At 43.5% G+C, this 20,270-nt stretch overlaps 2 gene segments (V, D, J or C); both read left to right on the forward strand.

Moving 5' to 3' along the window:
- Nucleotides 1-665: 665 nt before the first annotated feature.
- On the forward strand, nucleotides 666-1,337 carry LOC612177. The segment is given in 2 exon segments: nucleotides 666-827; nucleotides 940-1,337. Coding segments are annotated over 2 exon segments (441 nt in total).
- An 11,194-nt stretch (nucleotides 1,338-12,531) lies between these two features.
- LOC102152388 lies at nucleotides 12,532-13,016 on the forward strand. The segment is given in 2 exon segments: nucleotides 12,532-12,586; nucleotides 12,688-13,016. Coding segments are annotated over 2 exon segments (375 nt in total).
- Nucleotides 13,017-20,270: the final 7,254 nt, after the last annotated feature.

Here is a 20,270-nt window from a genome sequence, read left to right on the forward strand (position 1 = left end):
GCCCAACCTAGAAAGTGGTCTGTCTCCAAATCCCTTTATCCAAGAAGCTCTGTCTGTTTGGTAATTTTGTCCCCATGTCCTCAGTGCTGTGCAGAACTCAGGGGAAGATAACTCTGGAAATCAGAGAAGCCTCATGAGAGGAAAGTCCCAGCATCCTGCATAGCAGGGGCCATGTGTCCATGGGGTGTGTTACTGCTCTGGACTGGATCCTGAACTCTAAGAGGAATTTGTATAAGAGATACCACCTTAGCCCTGATCAGGAATGGTCAAGGGAGCTGTGGACAAACTCTCTCTGAAGATTCTCAGTGGAGCAAATAGTGAGCCCTGAAGTAATGTGAGCTGGCATACAGGGACCTGGCCTGGCCCTAATGCAGGGAACATTGGGCAAAGATTTGGGGAAGCAGGAGATGTGGGCCCTGGTCACCTTGTCACACAGTGGTGCCTCTGGGTCTGGACACCAGGGGGCCTTCTGGTTCCATTACTGAGGAGTCTGGGTAATCAGAGTTGGACCTGCCACCTGGCACTGCTTCTGCCTTCTGCTGAGAGATCACAGCTGGGACCTCCCCACCCTCTGGCCTTACACAGCCCCTCCCTTGCCCATGCCCTTGTCATCTAAGGCAGAGGAACCCGACCCAAGGGCAGGTGGGTGTCAAAAGCCAGGGTTTCATTTGCATGGATAGGCCCTCCCTCTCAGAGAAGAAGAAGAGGGGAAGAGAGAGATGAGAGGAGGCTCTGTTCAGCTGTGGGACCACTGAAGGCAGAGTCAGTGATGACCTCCACCATGGCCTGGTCCCCTCTCCTCCTCACCCTCCTCGCTCATTGCACAGGTGACTGGATGTGAGGATGGGGGAAGGGTCCTGGGAGGACATGTGGAGTTCTGCTTCCTCCTCTTCTCCCCAGACCCCAACATAATCCTCTCTGTGTCTCTCCCCCTTGCAGTGTCCTGGGCCCAGGCTGTGCTGACTCAGCCACCCTCTGTGTCTGCAGCCCTGGGGCAGAGGGTCACCATCTCCTGCACTGGAAGTAACACCAACATCGGCAGTGGTTATGATGTACAATGGTACCAGCAGCTCCCAGGAAAGTCCCCTAAAACTATCATTTATGGTAATAGCAATCGACCCTCGGGGGTCCCGGTTCGATTCTCTGGCTCCAAGTCAGGCAGCACAGCCACCCTGACCATCACTGGGATCCAGGCTGAGGATGAGGCTGATTATTACTGCCAGTCCTATGATGACAACCTCGATGGTCACACAGTGCTCTGGGCCTGGGAGGAAGTGAGACAAAAACCTGCTTTTCCCCCAGAAATGAGTTTTGCTTTGTAGTACCCACTGTTTGGCCAGATCAGCTTCCTCCTTTGTTCGGTGTAAACTGCAGTCTGCGGTCAACCTGATGGAGCTTTGGCTCCAAAATGATCCTGATTCTCTTTACTTCAGCCCCTGCACCCTATCCTTGGCTCGAACACATTCTATGGTTTTCTCTTATTGAGGAGCATTTCCTTGTTGTCAGGAGCATGATGCTCTGTTCAGAATCTGTCGATGAGGAAAGAAAGACAAGAAAATATAGATTAAATTAAATGTCCTTACATCCTGCAGCCCACTGTTAGAGACCTGACATATATGTAGAGAGTGAGTTGCTCAAGGAACTCATGGCTGCTTAGTGCCTTAATGTTTATCATTATTAAAGATTGAGAATAACCTCAACTTAACAGCAGCTAAATCATGAAGGTCCTGAAAGCCCTGCTTCCAAATTCCTTAGAGTTTTACACTATCCCCAATCTCCACTTATTAAAAAGCATATCATCAGTCCCTCCTCACAATCACAATGCAGCTTTCTGCCCATAGGACCTGTTACTCCAATAATAAAAGCCACTTGTTACCAACATTATATATCTCAAGAATTCGTTCTTGACCATTGGGATCGGCAGTCCTGTATCACTGTGACAAATCAGGACGGAACAGGAGACACAGAGTCAACCTGTGTCTGACTGAGGATGGTGCACTGTCCTTACAGTGTGCATGCACACCACCTACTGAACACCTAGTATGTGCCCCATGTGAGCCTAGAGATGTGGGACACAAGTGAACATGGGAGAGGCCCCATGATCAGGGAGCAGACAGTTTCTGGGGGAAGAGAGAGAACACAGAATACGTATAATGAGGAAAGCTTGTCCCAGGATACTGAGGAGGGGTGAGCTTGGTGGGGTGAAGCTGGAACATTGGAGGTGTACCCCAGAATGTGATGTCCCACAATGACATCCCAGTCCTGCACAGATCGTGATGGAGCAGGTCGTGAGCATGTGGGGGGGGGCGTGGCAGGGGTGTGGACTCTGTCCCAGTCAGACTAGGAGTACTGGAGAGGGGATGATGATGAGGAAAGTCAGAGTCCTCATGACATAGAGGAAGCCGGGACTGGGATGAGAATTGGAAGGAGGGGAAGGAGGTGGGGTTCTTGGGAAAAGAGTGGCTAGGGGCTCCACCAGCTAAGACAGTGTGAGGATGCATTTCTGAGGCAGGATGACGTCTACCTCAAATTTCCAGGATATAGGATCAGCCCCTGATCCAGGGGACTCTTGATCAGGAGTCCTAGTGATGAACATCTCTGCTTACTCTTGACTGACCTTTGATGAATCTTCACCAGTGCCTGTTGCTGTGGAGTTAAGTATTTCCTGTGTTCTTCAGGTCCCTTGTTTTCATAAGAATCTAATTCTTATTAAAGAATTAATAAAGAATTATTAAATCTAATTTAGCAGATTAACAGGAGAAAATCAATTTCATAGCCAGCATAGTGGGTATTCACACAGACGTGGAGAATTCCAAAGACAGGCACCATGACACATATGTGAGTGAAGGAGAGGGGCAGAGGTCCGATGACCAACGAGGAGAAAGTGCATTAGAGGGAAAGGGAGAGGAGTTGTTTGCAAAAGAGAGGTTGTCCTGCTGTGTAGATACATCTCTTAGGTAAAGAGGGAGCCTGGTAATAGCTCTCTTCCTGGTACAAGCTGGCAGTTTTGGGGGATTAAAAATTTTTCTAATCTGCTGAGTTTCATTTGTTTAAAGTGAAACTAATGTTCATGCCAATGGGGTCCATCTGGGGCAGGGTATCTTTAGCTAGTTCCCTCCCTTCTCTGAAATTTCCCAAAGATACATGTGTTAAAACTTGTGCTAGCATGGGATCCCTGGGTGGCGCAGCGGTTTGGCGCCTGCCTTTGGCCCAGGGCGCGATCCTGGAGACCCGGGATCGAATCCCACGTCGGGCTCCCGGTGCATGGAGCCTGCTTCTCCCTCTGCCTTTGTCTCTGCTCGCCTCTCTCTCTCTCCCTGTGACTATCATAAATTAAAAAAAAAAAAAAAGAAAATATTAAAACTTGTGCTAGCAGATTGTTCAGTTTTGTTGACCCTCTCCTGACAATAGGCCAATTTATTTAAACCCATTTCAGGAGGGGTTGATGGAGGTACATTCTCAAAGAAAGGCTTGTGGTTCAAGAAATCAGGTAGTAAACAAGAGGCATTTGTATGGGGAAAAAAGGATGGTAAATGATCGGATGAAATTGTAGGCAGTTGCTTAGTTCTGAGGGCAACCAGTGGAGATTTCTTGATGTCAAGCTCATGTGTCTTCAGGTAGAGTGATAGAAGGCTGTGACAATCTGACAGACTTTCCTGGTTTGTAGTTCAAATGTGTCTGGTGATCTCTGACTGTCCCAGAGAGCCACTGGCATGAAGACCACCTCTACATGAGCAGCTGTGGTGACTTCTCTGAAGGTCCTATCATTGGATTCACAGTTACCTTTCAGGACTTCAGGATATAGGGCAGTTTGAATGCACTTTCCAAAGGTGGGAGAAAAATCAACATGCTAGTTTTCAGACTTGTAGCCAGAGATTTTAGGAAGCTAGAGAGAATCAGGATCAAGTTCAGGTTATAATGAACATGAATCAACTAAAGTATTTACTCAGATGTGTCATTACATTATATGTTTTCTCAATAACCACCCTGATTTCTACTAAATATAGTTGCAGCAAGCATGGCACTTGAACATATAGGCTCTTGTTAAAATGTGATTTGCTGCAACTTTTGTGAAAAACCTGTGGATGAAATGTTTAACAGCTCCTCCAGTATAGAAGACAAGACAAAACTTGTGTCAGATCCTTGTCATCCCTCAACACATATATGCTTGGGTGCCTTTTCTGTTCTTGAGGTACCAAGATATCCCAAGATTCCTGCACCTGCCAGGACATGACCTCCTGACTAGCCTGGTAAAGCCGTTGGAAACTCTGTAAGAAGGTGGTAGGATGATATTCCCAAGAGGTTTTACTGGATCCATAAAGTCAATGCTACTTCCCTAAATCTGACTGGTCTATCTGATTATGTGTGTATAGATGTATACAGATGCATATATCTCATTCAAATATGACATTCTACCCCTTGTTCATTTCCTAGAGTTAGGAGCGTCTCATATTTTGTCACCGTCTCTAATTTATCCCATTCATTTTCTCTCCTTTTCCCCTAAGGGGTGGTAGAAGGGGAGATGGGGTGACTGGGTGCTGGGCACTGAGGGGGGCACTTGACGGGATGACAACTGGTTGGTATAGTATATGTTGGCAAATCAAACTCCAATAAAAATATATATGTATAAATATATTATAAATAAAAGAAAATTTATATATATAAAACCAGTATGACATTCTAGTCAACATCTTGGTAATATAACCGATGTTTTCAGTTATATCTTCTTATACAAAAACAGAATCTTAAAACCTTGTGCTAATAAATATATTGTCATAAAAGTATAAGAGTGCGCAAAGACAGATTCTGAGTTTTGGAGGGATCAGGTAAGGACAAAAGTTAAATAGTTTCTTTTCTTTTTTTTATAAGATTTTGCATATTTATTCATGAGAGACAGAGAGAGAGAAAGAGACAGAGAGACAGAGAGAGATGGAAACAGAGACACAGAGAGGCAGAGACACAGGGAGATGGAAAAGCAGGCTCCATGCAGGGACCCAACTTGGGACTCCATCCTGGGTCTCCAGGGTCATGCCTCAGGCTGCAGGCAGTGTCAAACAGCTGAGCCACCCCGGGCTGCCCAAATAGTTTCTTTTGTTCAGGAATGAAGCAGAAGTCACTGTCCCAAGGGGGAAGGTGCTGAGGACCTGCTCTCAGAGCCAGTGTAAACCAGAAAGGGTTTGGGCTCCCTATTTGGGGTAATGAGTGCAGGGCCTGGCTTCCTTTGAATCAGCACTGGCGGGTTCACCATTGATTATTGTTCTCTGATGTGGTCAGGATCTCTGCTGGCCTGGTAGAGACTGTCAGGTCCCCATTCTCTTTGTCCTGTTAAAATCTGCAGCTACTGATAGTTTTTTTTTTAATAAAATAATTTTTTATTGGTGTTCAATTTACCAACATACAGAATAACACCCAGTGCTCATCCCATCAAGTGTCCCCCTCAGTGCCCGTCACCCACTCACCCCCACCCCCCGCCCTCCTCCCCTTCCACCACCCCTAGTTCATTTCCCAGAGTTAGGAGTCTTTATGTTCTGTCTCACTTTCTGATATTTCCCACACGTTTCTTCTCCCTTCCCTTATATTCCCTTTCACTATTATTTATATTCCCCAAATGAATGAGAACATACAATGTTTGTCCTTCTCCGATTGACTTATTTCACTCAGCATAAGACCTTCCAGTTCCACCCACATCGAAGCAAATGGTGGGTATTTGTCATTTCTAATGGCTGAGTAATATTCCATTGTATACATAGACCACATCTTCTTTATCCATTCATCTTTTGATGGACACCGAGGCTCCTTCCACAGTTTGGCTATTGTGGACATTGTTGCTAGAAACATCGGGGTGCAGGTGTCCCGGTGTTTCACTGGATCTGCATCTTTGGGGTAAATCCCCAGCAGTGCAATTGCTGGGTGTAGGGCAGATCTATTTTCAACTCTTTGAGGAACCTCCACACAGTTTTCCAGAATGGTTGCACCAGTTCACATTCCCACCAACACTGCAAGAGGGTTCCCCTTTCTCCACATCTTCTCCAACATTTGATGTTTCCTGCCTTGTTAATGTTCCCCATTCTCACTGGTGTGAGGTGGTATCTCATTGTGGTTTTGATTTGTATTTCTCTGATGGCAAGTGATGCAGAGCATTTTCTCATGTGCATGTTGGCCATCTCTATGTCTTCCTCTGTGAGATTTCTCTTCATGTCTTTTGCCCATTTCATGATTGGATTGTTTGTTTCTTTGGTGTTGAGTTTAAGAAGTTCTTTATAGATCTTGGAAACTAGCCCTTTATCTGATATGTCATTTGCAAATATCTTCTCCCATTTTGTAGGCTGTCTTTTAGTTTTGTTGACTGTATCCTTTGCTGTGCAAAAGCTTCTTATCTTGATGAAGTCCCAATAGTTCATTATTGCTTTTGTTTCTTTTGCCTTTGTGGATGTATATTGAGAGAAGTTACTGTGGCTGAGTTCAAAAAGGGTGTTGCCTGTGTTCTTCTCTAGGATTTTGATGGAATCCTGTCTCACATTTAGATCTTTCATCCATTTTGAGTTTATCTTTGTGTATGGTGTATGAGAATGGTCTAGTTTCATTCTTCAGCTTGTGGATGTCCAATTTTCCCAGCACCATTTATTGAAGAGACTGTCTTTCTTCCAGTGGATAGTCTTTCTTCCTTTATCGAATGTTAGTTGACCATAAATTTCAGGGTCCACTTCTTGGTTCTCTATTCTGTTCCATTGATCTATGTGTCTGTTTTTGTGCCAGTACCACACTGTCTTCATGACCACAGCTTTGTAGTACAACCTGAAATCTGGCATTGTGATGCCCCCAGCTGTGGTTGTCTTTTTAAAAATTTCCCTGGCTATTCGGCGTCTTTTCTGATTCCACACAAATCTTAAAATACTTAGTTCTAACTCTTTGAAGAATGTCTATGGTATTTTGATAGGGATTGCATTAAACGTGTAAATTGCCCTGGGTAACATTGACATTTTCACAATATTAATTCTGCCAATCCATGAGCATGGAATATTTTCCATCTCTTTGTGTCTTCCTCAATTTCTTTCAGAAGTGTTCTATAGTTTTGAGGGTATAGATCCTTTACCTCTTTGGTGAGGTTTATTCCTAGGTAAATTATGCTTTTGGGTGCAATTGTAAATGGGATTGACTCCTTAATTTCTCTTTCTTCAGTCTCATTGTTAGTGTATAGAAATGCCATTGATTTCTGGGCATTGATTTTGAATCCTGAAATGCTGCAAAATTGCTGTATGAGTTCTAGCAATCTTGGAGTGGAGGCTTTTGGGTTGTCTATGTAAAGTATCATGTCATTGGCAAAGAGGGAGAGTTTGACGTCTTCTTTGCCAATTTGAATGCCTTTAATGTATTTTTGTTGTCTGATTGCTGAGGCTAGGACTTCCAATACTGTGTTGAATAGCAGTGGTGAGAGTGGACATCCCTGTCTTTTTCCTGATCTTAGGGGAAGGGCTCCCAGTGCTTCCCCATTGAGAATGATATTTGCTGTGGGCTTTAACTAGATGGCTTTTAAGATGTCGAGGAAAGTTACCTCTATCCCTACACTCTGAAGAGTTTTGATCAGGAATGGATGCTGTATTTTGTCAAATGCTTTCTCTGCATCTAATGAGAGGATCATATGGTTCTTGGTTTTTCTCTTGCTGATATGATGAATCACATTGATTGTTTTATGAGTGTTGAACTGACCCTGTGTCCCGGGGATAAATCCTACTTGGTCGTGGTGAATAATTTTCTTAATGTGCTGTTGGATCCTATTGGCTACTATCTTGTTGAGAATTTTTGCATCCATGTTCATCAGGGATATTGTTCTGTAATTCTCCTTTTTGGCGGGGTCTTTGTCTGGTTTTGGAATTAAGGTGATGCTGGCCTCATAGAACGAATTTGGAAGTACTCCATCTCTTTCTATCTTTCCAAAGAGCTTTAGTAGAATAGGTATGATTTCTTCTTTAAACGTTTGATAGAATTCCCCTACGAAGCCATCTGGCCCTGGACTCTTGTGTCTTGGGAGGTTTTTGATGTCTGTTTCATTTTCCTCCCTGGTTATTGGCCTGTTCAGGTTTTCTATTTCTTCCTGTTCCAGTTTTGGTAGTTTGTGGCTTTCGAGGAATGCGTTCATTTCTTCTAGATTGCATAATTTATTGGTGTATAGCTGTTCAAAATATGTTTTTAAAATCGTTTGTATTTCCTTGGTGTTGGTAGTGATCTCTCCTTTCTCATTCATGATTTTATTAATTTGAGTCTCCTCTCTCTTCTTTTTAATAAGGTTGGATAATGATTTATTTATCTTATTAATTCTTTCAAAGAATCAACTCCTGGATCTGTTGATCTGTTCCACAGTTCTTCTGGTCTCGATTTCGTTGAGATCTGCTCGAATTTTAATTAACTCTCTTCTTCTGCTGGGTGTAGGATCAATTTGCTGTTTTTAATCTAGCTCCTTTATGTGTAAGGTTAGCTTTTGTATTTGAGTTCTTTCCAGTTTTTGAATGGATGCTTGTATTGCAATGTATTTCCCCCTTAGGATGGCTTTGCGGGATTCCAAGTATTTTGAACAGTTGTTTCTTCATTCTCATTAGTTTCCATGAATCTTTTTAATTCTTCCTTAATTTCCTGGTTGACCCTTTCATCTTTTAGCTGGATGGTCCTTAACTTCCACGTTTTTGAGGTCCTTCCAAACTTCTTGTGATTTAGTTCTAATTTCAAGGCATTATGATCTGAGAATATGCAGGGGACGATCCTAATCTTTTGGTATCGGTTCAGACCCGATTTGTGACACAGTATGTGGTGTATTCTGGAGAAAGTTCCATGTGCACTTGAGAAGAATGTGTATTCTGTTCAGTTTGGATGTAAAGTTCTGTAGATATCTGTGAAACCCATCTGATCCAGTGTATCATTTAAAGCTCTTGTTTCTTTAGAGATGTTGTGCTTAGAAGACCTATCGAGGGTAGAAAGAGCTAGATTGAAGTCACCAAGTATAAGTGTATTATTTTCTAAGTCTTTCTTCACTTTGGTTATTAGTTGGTTTAAATATTTGGCAGCTCCCACATTTGGGGCAAATATAATGAGGATTCTTATGTCCTCTTGTTGGATAGATCCTTTAAGTATGAGATAGTTTCCCTCTTCATCTCTCACTACAGTCTTCGGGGTCAATTTTAGTTTATCTGATATAAGGATGGCTACCCATGCTTTCTTTTGAGGACCTTTTGAATGGTAAATTGTTCTCCAACCTTTTATTTTCAGGTTGTAGGTGTCCCTCTGTCTAAAATGAGTCTCTTGTAGACAGCAAATAGATGGGTCCTGCTTTTTTATCCAGTCTGATACCCTGCACCTTTTGATGGCGTCATTAAGCCCGTTCACGTTCAGAGTTACTATTGAGAGATATGAGTTTAGTGTCATCATGATATGTATTCAGTCCTTATTTTTGTGGATTGTTGCACTGAACTTCTTCTTAAAGGGATATTTAAGAGTCCCCCTTAAAAGTTCTTGCAGAGCTGGTTTGGAGGTCACATATTCTTTCAGTTTCTGCCTGTCTTGGAAGCTCTTTATCTCTCCTTCCATTTTGAATGAGAGCCTTGCTGAGTAAAGTATTATTGGTTGCATTTTCTTCTCATTTAGGACCCTGAATATATCCTGCCAGCCCTTTCTGGCCTCCAGTTCTCTGTGGAGAGGTCTGCTGTTACCCTAATATTCCTCCCCATAAATGTCAGGGATTTCTTGTCTCTTGTTGCTTTAAGGATCTTCTCTTTATCTTTGGAATTTTCAAGCTTCACCATTAAATGTCGAGGTGTTGAACGGTTTTTATTGATTTTTTGGGGGGATCTTTCTATTTCTTGGATCTGAATGCCTCTTTCCCTTCCCAGATTAGGAAAGTTTTCAGCTATGATTTGTTCAAATACATATTCTGGCCCTCTGTCCCTTTCAGCGCCCTCGGGAACCCCAATTATACGTATGTTTTTCTTCCTCAGGCCGTCGTTTATTTCCCTTATTATGTCTTCATTGTCTTTTAATTGTCTGTCTCTTTTTTCCTCAGTTTCCCTCTTTGCCATCAACTTGTCTTCTATGTCACTCACTCGTTCTTCCACCTCATTAACCCTCGTCGTTAGGATTTCTAGTTTGGATTGTGTCTCATTCAATTGATTTTTAATTTCTGCCTGATTGGATCTAAATTCTGCAGTCATGAAGTCTCTTGTGTTCTTTATGCTTTTTTCTAGAGCCACCATTCGCTGTATAATAGTGCTTCTGAATTGGCTTTCTGACATTGAATTGTAATCCAGATTTTGTAACTGTGTGGGAGAGAGGACTGTTTCTGATTCTTTCTTTTGAGGTGAGGTTTTCCTTCTAGTCCTTTTGCTCAGTGCAGAGTGGCCAAAAGCAAGTTGTATTGGGAAAAGGAGAAAAAGAGAGAGAGAGAAGGAAAGAAAAGAGAAAAAGAAAAAAGAAAAATGGAAGAGAAAAAAGGAAAAAGGAGAGGAAAAAGAGAAGGAAAAAGAAAGAAAGGTGAAAAAAAAGTGTGGGGAAGCAATCAGAAATGAAAAAGAAAAAAAAAACCACGGGGGAGTATCTTCTGATTCTGTATACTTTAAGTCCCTTGACTTCCCCTGGAACTTGTCCGTCTAGCTGGTCTTCTGAGGGAGGGGCCTGTTGTGCTGATTCTCAAGTGTTAGCGCTTGGGGGAGCTGCTCTACCCCCTGCCTGGTGCAGGGCTCAGTGGGGCTTGTTTATCCCGTGAGGCCGCAGGAGGGACAACTCCAGTGGCTGCGGCAGCCCTGGAGCCCTGGATTCAGCTCCCGCAGGAACTACTCCGTCTGCAGGGGTCTGGAGGCTCCGGGGTGGGGCAGCTGATCTACTCACCTTGGGGCAGGAGCGTCCTTGCTGTCCTGCACCCTCCCAGCCTCTGCCTGTCCGGGGGGAGGCCGGATCCTGGTCTGTGTCCCGGCGCCCTGAGCTCCGGCACGTGCGCTGTTGGGTTCGCGCTCCTGGCCCGGCAGGCCCCTCGGCGGAGCCTCCGCCAGAGCCTCTCCGAGCTGCTCCGGGTCCCGCAGTGTGCGCTGTAGCCCTTATGGAGCTCGGTGCACTCTCCCTGGGGCGCAGGTGTCTGTTAGTGTCCCAGGGAGCCCGAGGGCATCCCCGCCCTCCTGGGGTCCTGCTCCAACTCCCTGCAAGCCCCTTTCCGCCGGGAAGGTTGGTGCAGCTCCTGCTTCTCCGGGACGGGGCTCTCCTGTCCTGGGGGCACTCGCTCCAGCCTTAGCCTGGCTCCTCGTGGGGGCCCTCCCCCTTGGAGGCCTTTTGTTTCTTCATTTCTTTTTCCCCGTCTTCCTACCTTGATAGAAGCGTGAACTCTTCTCACTGTAGCATTTCAGCTGTTCTCTCTTTAAATCTCAGGCCGAATTCATTGATTTTTAGGATGATTTGAAGGTTATCTAGTTAATTTGGTGAGGACAGGTGATTTGGGGACCCTACTCTTCAGCCATCTTGCCTTCCCCTGGTTTTGTGTTGTAAAATGAATGGCAGGCATTTTGGTATCTAACACTTGAGCAAACTCGAAGCCTGAGCTTCATATTCCCCTGTTCCTGGAGACTCCTTATGCTCCTGTTAGTCCTCCTTCTTCAGGTTCCTTCCCCAGCCTTCCGGGACCCTCTGATCCTCAGCAGAACACAATGGGAAATGGAGTTCAAAATGCTTCATGAACAGAATAAGAAAGACTCGTAACTCTGGGAAACAAAATATGGATGGTGGAAGGGGAGGTGGTCCAGGGGTGCGTGCGAATGTGTGATGGGCACTGAGGGGGACACTTGACAGATGAGCACTGGGTGTTATTCTATATGTTGGGAAATTGAACACCAATAAAAAATAAATTTATGAGAAAAAACAAAAACAAAAAACAAAATGCTCCATGAGGATCACTTGTTCACAGAGTGTTGGGTTCATTTCTGATAAAGAGTCATCCTTGGTCGGCTCACCCTGGACTACTGCAGACATGGTCCCTGATTAACGAAGTGGAGACCACAATCTTTACAATTGTCATATGGACTCTGAGATTCCCAGTGTCCTCATGGCTGCAGGAGTGACTGCTAAGATCCTCCAAAGAGACAAGGAAGAATGTCCCTGGGGAGGGAAGAAAATGTTCCAAAGAACGGTTAGAGTTGAGCTGGGCCAACTTAGAGGCTGGGCCAGGAATTGGAGAATGTATCCATATCCTCATACAGCTGTCAGGATTCGCAGTGAGGAACTTTGGGATGGACGTCACCAGAGTCATAGGTCATTGATTTGGAGAAAAATGTCTTCCTGCCAGTCTGTGTCCCATGTCACCCTGCAGACATTTGTGTGTGTGAGGTCCCAGTATCTGTGACTTTCAAGATCTCCCAGGTGACTTGCGGGTGACCTTGGGGCAGGGGGATAGAGGAAGCTGATTTGCATAAAGCACTTGCTTATTCTCATAGGTCTGAAGTCATGAAATGGTCCAGGGACACCCTTCTCCAGCCAAAGAAACTGTGGATCCCACCTCCAGTGAGGGTCCCCACCATGGCCTGGACGTTGCTTCTTCTCGGGCTCCTTGCTTTTGGCTCAGGTCAGGCAAATGGACTTTGCATTTGTTGGGGGCACAGATAAGCAGGGATTCATGTGACTCTTGTCTCCCATAACAACACCTTTCTCTCTTTTTGGTTTTAGGAATTGATTCTCAGATTGTAGTGACCCAGGAACCATCACTGTCTCCAGGAGGGACAGTCCTACTCACTTGTGGCCTCAGCTCTGGGTCAGTCACTACAAGTAACTACTCCAGCTGGTACCAGCAGACCCCAGGGCGGGCTCCTCGCACGATTATCTACAACACTAACAGCCACCCCTCTGGAGTCCCTGATCGCTTCTCTGGATCCATCTCTGGGAACAAAGCGGCGCTCACCATCACAGGAGCCCAGCCTGAGGACGAGGCTGACTACTACTGTGTTACAGAACATGGTAGTGGGAGCAGCTTCACTTACCCACAACATCTCAGATAAGGAGGAAGTGACACAAAAACCCCTGGGCCCTTGTCTCTGGTCCTCATCATTGAGAGTCTTCTGTGGAGCTTACAGTCAGGTGTATGACACTGATGCTAAGCACAGTGACAGAGACAGATCAGGGGGTGGGCTACAGTCCTGGGGCCATAGCTACCAACTGGGGCACAAACACTAAGGTAATGAATCCCTTTACTGGTGACCGCAGTAGAGCATATTCCTCAGGGATGCTGGCACGTAATGGTGCCTCCCCGTAACACTTTCCTTTATTTTCTTAAGTTACATTTTATTGGAGTGCAAATTGCCAACATATAACATAACACCCAGTGGTCATAATGTCCAGTGACCCCCTCAGTGCCCATCACTCATTCGCCCCCACCCCTGCTCTCTTCCCCTTCCACCACCCCTAGTTCATTTCCCAGAGTTAGGAGTCTTTATGTTCTGTCTCCCTTTCTGATATCTCCCACAGATTTCTTCTCCCTACCCCTCTATTCCCTTTCACTATTTTTTTTAATTTTTTAATTTTTTATTTTTTTATTGGTGTTCAATTTACCAACATACAGAATAACCCCCAGTGCCCGTCACACAATCACTCCTACCCCCCGCCCTCCTCCCCTTCTACCACCCCTCGTTCATTTCCCAGAGTTAGCAGTCTTTACGTTATGTCTCCCTTTCTGATATTTCCCACACATTTCTTCTCCCTTCCCTTATATTCCCTAAATGAATGAGACCATATAATGTTTGTCCTTCTCCGATTGACTTATTTCACTCAGCATAAGACCTTCCAGTTCCACCCACATCGAAGCAAATGGTGGGTATTTGTCATTTCTAATGGCTGAGTAATATTCCATTGCATACATAGACCACATCTTCTTTATCCATTCATCTTTTGATGGACACCGAGGCTCCTTCCACAGTTTGGCTATTGTGGACATTGTTGCTAGAAACATCGGGGTGCAGGTGTCCCGGTGTTTCACTGGATCTGCATCTTTGGGGTAAATCCCCAGCAGTGCAATTGCTGGGTGTAGGGCAGATCTATTTTCAACTCTTTGAGGAACCTCCACACAGTTTTCCAGAATGGTTGCACCAGTTCACATTCCCACCAACACTGCAAGAGGGTTCCCCTTTCTCCACATCCTCTCCAACATATGTGGTTTCCTGCCTCGTTAATTTTCCCCATTCTCACTGGTGTGAGGTGGTATCTCATGGTGGTTTTGATTTGTATTTCCCTGATGGCAGGTGAGGCGGAGCATTTTCTCATGTGCTTGTTGGCCATGTCTATGTCTTCTTTGGTTATATTTCTCTTCATATCTTTTGCCCATTTCATGATAAGATTTTTTTGTTCCTTTGCTGTTGAGTTTACTAAGTTCTTTATAGATCTTGGAAACTAGCCCTTTATCTGATAGGTCATTTGCAAATATCTTCTCCCATTCTGTATGGTGTCTTTTAGTTTTGTTGACTGTCACTTTTGTTGCGCTGAAACTTTTTATCTTGATGAAATCCCAACAATTCATTTTTGCTTTTGTTTCCCTTGCTTTCTTATATGTATCTTGTAAGAAGTTCCTGCGGCCAAGTCCAGAAAGCGTGTTGCCTGTGTTCTACTCTAGGGTTTTAATGGAATCTTGTCTCACTTTTAGATCTTTCACCCATTTTGAGTTTATCTTTGTGTGTGGTGTAACAGAATGGTCCAGTTTCATTCTTTTGAATGTGGAGGTCCAATTTTCCCAACACCATTTATTGAAGAGACTTTTTTCCAGTGGATAGTCTTTCCTGCTTTGTCAAATATTAGTTGACCATAGAGTTGAGGGGCCATTTCTGGATTTTCTATTCTGTTCCATTGAGCTATGTGTCTGTTTTTGTGCCAGGACCACACTGTCTTGATGACCACAGCTTTGAAGGGCAACCTGAAATCTGGCATTGTGATGCGCCCAGGTGTGGTTTTCTTTTTTTTAAATTCCCCTGGCTATTCAGGGTCTTTTCTGATACTACAAAAATCTTCAGATGATTTTTTCCATCTCTCTGAAGAGAATGAGTCCTTAATTTCTTTTTCTTCAGTCTCATTTTTAGTGTACAGAAATGCCACTAATTTCTGGGCATTGATTTTGTATCCTGCCACATTGCCAAATTGCTGTATGAGTTTCGCAATCTTGGGGTGGATCATTTGGGTTTTTATGTACAGTATTATGTCATCGGCAAAGAGGGAGTGTTTGACATACTCTTTGACAATTTAAGTGCTTTTTATTCCTTTTTGTTGCCTGATTGCTAAGTCTAGGACTTCTAGTACTATCTTAAAGAGAAGTGGTGAGAGTGGACATTCCTGTCTTGTTCCTGATCTTAGCGGAGGCTCTCAGTGTTTCCCCATTGAGAATGATACTTGCTGTGGGCTTTTCATAGATAGCTTTTAAGATGTTGAGGAACGTTCGCTCTACCCTACACTCTGAAGAGTTTGGATCAGGAATGAATGCTGTATTTTGTCAAATGCTTTCTCTGCATCTATTGAGAGGATCATATGATACTTGTTTTTTCCTTGTTGATGTAATGTATCAGGTTTATTGTTTTATGAGTGTTAAACCAGTCTTGAATTCCCCGATTAAATCCCACTTGGTCATGGTGAATAATCTTCTTAATGTACTATTGGATCCTATTGGCTAATATCTTGTTGAGAATTTTTGCATCTGTGTTCATCAAGGATTTGATGTATACTTTTTTTGTGAGGTTTGTTTGGTTTTGGAATTAAGGTGATGCTGCCATAATAGAACGAGTTTGGAAGTATCCCATCCCTTTGTATTCTTTCGAACATTTTTAGTAGAAACGGCATTATTTTTTCTTTAAACGTTTGATAGAATTACCTTGGTAGCCATCAGGCCCTGGACTTTTGTGTCTTGGGAGGTTTTTGATGACTGCTTCAAATTCCTCCCTGGTTATTGCCCTGTTCAGGTTTTCTATTTCTTCCTGTTATAGTTTTGGTAATTTGCATTTTTCCAGAAATGCGTACATTTCTTCTAGATTTCCTAATTTATTGGCACTAGCTGCTCATAATTTGTTTTGAAAATCATTTGTATTTCCTTGGTATTGGTTGTGATCTCCCCTTTTTCTTTTCTTTTTTTATTTTTATTTTATTTTATTTATTCATGATAGGCACACAGTGAGAGAGAGAGAGAGAGGTAGAGACACAGGCAGAGGGAGAAGCAGGCTCCATGCACCGGGAGCCCGACGTGGGATTCGATCCCAGGTCTCCAGGATCGCGCCCTGGGCCAAAGGCAGGCGCCAAACCGCTGCACCACCCAGGGATCCCTGATCTCCCCTTTTTCATTCATGATTTTATTAATTAGAGTCATTTGCTCTTCTTTTATTTTTTTTATTTTTTTTATTTATTTATGATAGTCACACAGAAAGAGAGAGAGAGAGAGAGAGGCAGAGACACAGGCAGAGGGAGAAGCAGGCTCCATGCACCGGGAGCCCGACGTGGGATTCGATCCCGGGTCTCCAGGATCGCGCCCTGGGCCAAAGGCAGGCGCTAAACTGCTGTGCCACCCAGGGATCCCTGCTCTTCTTTTAAATGAGGATGGTAATGGTTTATGTTTCGTATTCATTCTTTCAAAGAACCCACACCTCGTTTTGTTCATCTGTTCTACATTTCTTCTGGTCTCTCTATTATTGAGTTTTGCTTTCTTCTTCTCTTCGTGTATGTTTTATTTACTGTTCTTGTCCAGTTTCTTTTTTTTTTTTCTTGTCCAGTTTCTTTAGGTGCGAGGTTATCTTGTGTATTTGGGTTTTTTTCAAAATTTCTGAGGGATGTTTCTATTGAGATGTATTTCCCTCTTAGGACTGCTATGCCATTTACCAAAGATTTTGAATGGTTGTATCTTTATTTTCGTTAGTTTCTCTTTTGAAGCTCCCTGTATCTTATGTCTTTTTGAGGAATAATTCCTAATAACATTGTGTATTTTTTCTAAGGGAATGGTCTATTAAAGCATTTTTGGACTTTTTTCTTCTTCTTAATAAAGTGTACCTGTTATTTATTATTAACCCATATTTATCATTCTTTATTTTTGTCCACATTTCAGTACTTATTTCCATATTTGCATATCATACATTTTCTTTTAAAAGTTGTCAAGAAGTTTATCTTATTCTGTCATTGAAAACCCTGACTGTGAAGTACTATTTTGATTTAAATACAGGTCATGATTGTGTGGACACCAGGAGGCTCTGGGCCATTGTGACTGACAAGTTAGGACTGATGCCAACCTTGTTCACACGTGAGAATGGCCTGAACTTGCTTCAGTGGTACTTGGAGCAGGACTCCACTCATTTGAGGCTCTCCTCTGCTGTGACTCTATAACCCCTGATGAAACTTGATGGTGGCATTTCTCAACCCACATGGAAACCTACATCATCTCTTCCTTCTTCCTGTGACTAAAGGCATCACCAGTCCAGAATCATGTAGGGACCAATCATGGGGAATGTGACCCCATATGTCATGAGTGACTCCATTCCCAAGAGCAAAAGGAAAGAAGGAGTAAGACTCTGTCCGCAGATCATGGTGGTGCCCAGGAGGCTGCGCTATCATATTTCCTTCATCGTTTAATGCCCAATTGTGACCTAAAATGCACATGAGAACACCACCTGCTACCCAAGTGTAGCTCAGAGAGCAGATCTTTCCCTCACATACAGGACGTGGTGCCCAGCATGCCACCCCTCCACAGTGTGGGATTCCAGAATACCCACCTGTTTCTATTCTGCACACATGAGCTCCAGGAACAACAAGGTCAGCATGATTATGGTCCTTGTTCAGGTGACCAAATGTCAGAGATGGCAACTGAGGATAGGACCCTTGTGATGGGAAGAATAACTGGGGGGTGCCCTATAAGAGTGCGGGGGACTTCCCTCAAACTGGAAGATTAAGGTGAGTGGCAGATGACAAGTTGTTCGGTTCACAGGGGCTTCTCTGACGTGACAGTAGCCTGAGCTTTGAAAAGATCAATCTTCTCCCCCTGGTTTTCTGTATCCATCTAGCTTCCTCATGCCCTCATCCATTCACTCCAACACATTCCAGAGGTTCCTCAGATAGCTCTCCTTTGGAAGGGTGGGGACTCTGTGCTGGAGAACTCACAATGATCCAGGCAGAGGATGTCCATTCCCTTTGCCTTAGATGGTCCTCCCTCACCCTGCACTTTTTGTTAACCTTCTCTCCTCTCCTGGACATCTTGTAACTTTTGACTTCCTATCCGTCTGTTATTGATTTGGTTCTCCAAACACTAAACACCTCCATTTTCAGAGTAGAGGACGAAAATCTTCCCTTCATTTGGGATTCCATGAAAAACGCCTCTTTCATTCTTCAACAGGCCCAGAGAGGGCATTTCCCTGAACCACGATTTTCTATGGCAGAGTTTCATAATTCTGTCTCCAACTTCTCCTTCTTGCACTTCCCTTTGTCCAAGACCAGAAGCAGAGCGGGGCAAACATGTGGAGTAGATGTCTGGGGATAGGCTACTATCTTATATAGAGAAGATGCATCTTTGCAAGGGAACCTTAATTTTCTTGAAGGTCCATGAAACTTCCCTAGAATCCTCATTCAGATCTTTCCTCCCTTGGAGTTCAGAGATGGGCAGACCCACACATCTCAGGGGAGGACTGCTGGTCTTTCACAACCTCCTCCCCTAAGGACTCACTTAGATGGTCCCCATCCTCCTCAATGTGAATTACCCTTATTTTCACAATCTGACCTTTTTGTTATTCATATGTCATATCCCATCTATATCTATGTATTTTAGATATTTATATCCATTTCATATATTAAAATGTATTTGAAAATTATGTACTTTATGAATATCTGGCTCTTACTCTAGAGGTTCAATACTGAATAATTTCCATAACTTCTTTATTTGTAACTGAAGATGTCTCAGTAGTGGAACATATGAATCAATTAAACAAGGTATCATTATCTGGGAAATAATTTATAACCAGAAACTTATAGTTACTCACTGCATGATTCCAGTGTAAAAAGACAATAAGGATGCTTGATTGGAATGAAATATACTTTTTTTTAAATCATCCTTCAAATAATCCAGCAGTCCTAGCTGTGTGTCAAATCTTGAGGGTCATTCCCTAGATATCATTGTGCTTAGAGACGGGGCATCATGGTCCAGTAAGGAGATGGAGGAGATGTTAGAGCTTGGAGGAGGGAGTGGAAGCTGGGGAACCAGCAGAGAAAGGCTGCTTATAGGGAGGAGGGTGTCCTCTACCAGGGGCCACACCCTGAGGAAGCAAAGAGCTGGAAGCATATCTCTCCTCCCCTTCCTGCCAAATCACTGGGTCAGGAACAAAGAGGGAAGCTCCTTCCTCACCCTATTACTACTTCGTCTCCAACAACCGAAGAATTATTGGTTCTTGTGAAATACATGTTTCACAAATGACTACATAGGTTCTAGAAGACATAGATCAGGTGTATGTCAAACTGCAAAAGAAGAAAAGCTTTAGGGTTTTCTATTTTCCCCATAAGTCATCGAGGCAGCAGCCATTTTACTTAGTCATCTACTTTCTCCTGTGCATACAATCATGTGAGATTGCTTATTTTAAGGTCACGGATGCAGAGCTTCCTTCTCATATTCTTTCCTGTTTCGTTACTTGTTCCTACTGTTCCAAAATAGGGAACAAACTCTATCATCAATCCTCATTGAGATCTATCTAGTATCTTCCACAGGAGTTCAAGTGGTAATGCCCTATCATAGCCAGGTATTGTTGTCTATATCCAAAATGAAGAAGCCCAAAAAAAGATACTAATAAACAATTCTATTTAGTATAGCATCAAAAAGAATAAAACATTTAGGAGGGAATATAACGAGTAGGAAAAAATTGAAAACTGAAAACTGAAAAAGATTGCCAAAAATTAAGCAGATTTATGTAAGTGAGAAGAAATGGTGGCAATGGATTGCATGACTTAATATAGTGAAGCTTCAACCACCATCATCCAAATGCATCTACACACTTGGTGTCATCCTGCCATTTGGACACTGCCCCGGTTTAATCCTTCACTGTCTACTACTCATCCCCTCTGGTTCCCTGTTAGGCAAGATGTTAGACAATAGCTGTTTATCGGACTCGGATCTTAGACACACAACTTCAGTGACTTCCATGGAACTCTGAACAATATTTCTAGGTTAGGGTCCAATGTAATTAGAGTGCAGGACCATGAGGGTTTCAGTGCAGGAGAGGTTGAAGAACCCATCCAAAGTGAGGAGAGGTCCATTTATAGTA

The sequence above is a fragment of the Canis lupus genome, chromosome 26 (genome assembly GCF_011100685.1).
Source record: "Canis lupus familiaris isolate Mischka breed German Shepherd chromosome 26, alternate assembly UU_Cfam_GSD_1.0, whole genome shotgun sequence".
NCBI classification, from domain to species: domain Eukaryota; kingdom Metazoa; phylum Chordata; class Mammalia; order Carnivora; family Canidae; genus Canis; species Canis lupus.